The 2,538-nt window shown below is 64.3% G+C and overlaps 1 protein-coding gene across 1 annotated transcript in view; it reads right to left on the reverse strand.

Moving 5' to 3' along the window:
* Positions 1–1,229: 1,229 nt before the first annotated feature.
* AAAS (aladin WD repeat nucleoporin) overlaps positions 1,230–2,538 on the reverse strand; it is a 7,853-nt gene continuing 6,544 nt past the window's right edge. Inside the window, exon 14 of the mRNA XM_009275748.2 lies at positions 1,230–1,557. Within this exon, the coding sequence (XP_009274023.2) occupies positions 1,411–1,557 (147 nt within the window). The 3' untranslated portion in view covers positions 1,230–1,410. The remainder of the gene's footprint in view (positions 1,558–2,538) is intronic.

Here is a 2,538-nt window from a genome sequence, read left to right on the forward strand (position 1 = left end):
CCAGATTGTGCTGTGCTGGCGGCCGTGGGCGGGGGGCTCGGAGCCGTCCTTGTCTACGTGGGCCGATACGTCCGGAGGAGCCGAGCCGAGACCCGGTTGCACCTCAAAGACCCGGTTGCACCTCAAGTACCTGCGGGCGCTGCCCTGCGAACCACCCAGCCCTGAGGAGGAGGAGGAGGAGGAGGAGGAGGAGGAAGAAGAGACACCCAGCACCGTTCTCTGAGGTTCCGTAGGCACGAGCCATCACCAGCAGCAAACTGGGGAGCCCCGAGGGGCTGAAGCAGCCCCAGACCTGCCCCAGCGGCTGGAACGGGTTCGTACCCCCGTTGGTTTGCACCCCGTATCCTCGTGCCGACCCCCTCCGGGCTTGGCTCCGCTCCCCGCGCAGCCCCACGGAGGGGCTGGCTGCTGCCGTCCTTGCCCCTGCACGGGGTTTTCCCTGCCCCGTCTTGGGGTTTGGCTTTGGGAAGGATTTTGGGGGTGCTGGGGGTGTTTGCAGAGCCGAGGGTGTGGGGGGGAGCGGGGACCCCATGCTCTCCCCATCATTTCTGTGCCCCGGGCTTTAGCAGAGCGATTACAACATAATCCCGGGGATTAACGACGTGTAATCCCAAGCTTTAATCCCAGCCTCACCATTAATCCCTACTCTGGGCAGGGGGGTGGCCCATCTGCTCCCCACAACCGCTTCGGCGCTAGCCGGGCTCATGCGGGCCGGCACGAGCACCCGGGGCCGGGGCAGGGCCTCCCAGCACCCTTCACTGCCCGGCCCCAGCCCCAAAAGGGCCAAATTCTGGGTTTTATGGACCCGCAGAAGTTTTTGGTTCGCTTTGGGTGGTTCTTCCCACCCTCGAGGCAAAGCCTGGAGGCTGCGCTCACGGCCGAGGAGCCCTCAGCCCTCACCTTTCCCCTTGGGGCAGCAGCTCTTTAACCCCAAAACAAAGCTGCAGAGGGCTCACGCCAGCCGGGAGGGCTCACGCCCGCCGGTGCTCTGCAGCTGCCACACCAACATTGCGGTAGGTGCCTTAAATCTCTTTTAATTACGGCACAGGGAATGGATGTTCTCTTGCAGGTTCATCCCGAGCTATTTTTGACATCAAAAAAAGCAGCACTGGAACCCCAGAAACACACCCAGATCCACGGGGCTTTGAGAACTCGGCCCCTCCACCCCAAAAAAACTTTCAGCCCCCCCGGGGCGAGGAAAGAGTGAAGCGCAGGGAAGGCGAGGGGCGGCGGGGAGAAAGAACCAGCTTTAATCTGTACAGCACCGGCCCCACGAGACCCCAAGGAGGTATTAAAGGCACCTGAGGCCACGCCGCGTGTCCCAGGAGGAGGAGGAGGAGGATGGAGGCTGCGGAGGGAGCGTCCCGGCGCCGGCTCTTCAGGAAGACGCCGTTGAGGACCCGGGTGTTGTCACAGCTCCGAGAAGAGGGGCTGCTCCCGCACGCTGGCGCTGGCCATGGCCATGACCGTGACGGGGCTGCGGCTGGGGCTGGCGCAGGGGACGTGGGCGCTCACGAAGAAGAAGGGGACGTGGCTGATCTTCCCCGTGGACCAGCACTGGAGGGGGAAAGAGGACGTGAGGAGGCAGACGAGCACAGGACACGGCAGGGGATGAGCGTCCAAGCGTCACCCTCTTGTGTCCCCCCCCCTCTGTCATCCCAGCAAGGACACCTTCCCCACCCTCTCCTCCCGGCGGGGACACTGGGGGGAGGTTTTTCCACACACACACCCCCCCAGCTTCAGCCACCGGATTAATCTCCCTCGGGGACAGCGACAGGGAGCCCCAAAAACTGCAGCCGAAACTGGGGACCGCACTCACCACGGTCAGGAGGGCGCCTTTCTTAAAGCAGGGGTGGAAGGTGATGAGCTGGGGCTGCGCGCCACGCTCGCCTCGCAGGAAACCGCTGAAGGGGGGAAAGGAAAAGCCGCAGTTAGAGCACGACCGCCGGGGGACTGGCAAAACGCAGCGCTTTCGGCGTAGCTTGCGGTTAAGCGGAGGTGTTGGGGCCCTGCCGGGATGCACCGGGCAAGGGCAACCCGAAGCATAAGGGTTTTGAGGCGGATAACGGACAATACGGCCAAAACGCAACCAATTCTGGGGTAAAACGGCGACGCTGCCCGAAGCAGGAGCACAGGACGGCAGCGTCTCTCTGCTCCGAGGTGGGTCTGCTCTTCCCCACCACGCCCTGGGGGATTGCTGGTATTCAACCAACCCCAAACCAACCCAAAACCCGCCGCTACGCACCACGGCAGGAGCTCGAACACGGGGCTGTTGCGGGTGCGAAACACAGCGATGACCGTCTGGCTCCCGGGAGCGTCGGCATGCCCTGCAGGCGGGAGAGAGAAGGAGCAGTGAGACTTGCCCTTCTCCCAGGGGATGGCACAGGCGCGCAGACGGGCCCCTCGACGCTGGACTGGGGAAACGGAGGTCAGGTTTTTGCGGGGAGCGGCTGGGCACCGCGGAGACCGGGGCGGGCGGCCACCGAGGTGGGGGAAAGCTGGCTGCGGACCGCGTTTTCCTCGCAACGAGGCGCGCAG

The sequence above is a fragment of the Aptenodytes forsteri genome, unplaced genomic scaffold (assembly GCF_000699145.1).
Source record: "Aptenodytes forsteri isolate BGI_AS27 unplaced genomic scaffold, ASM69914v1 Scaffold657, whole genome shotgun sequence".
In the NCBI taxonomy this organism is placed as follows: Eukaryota; Metazoa; Chordata; class Aves; order Sphenisciformes; family Spheniscidae; genus Aptenodytes; species Aptenodytes forsteri.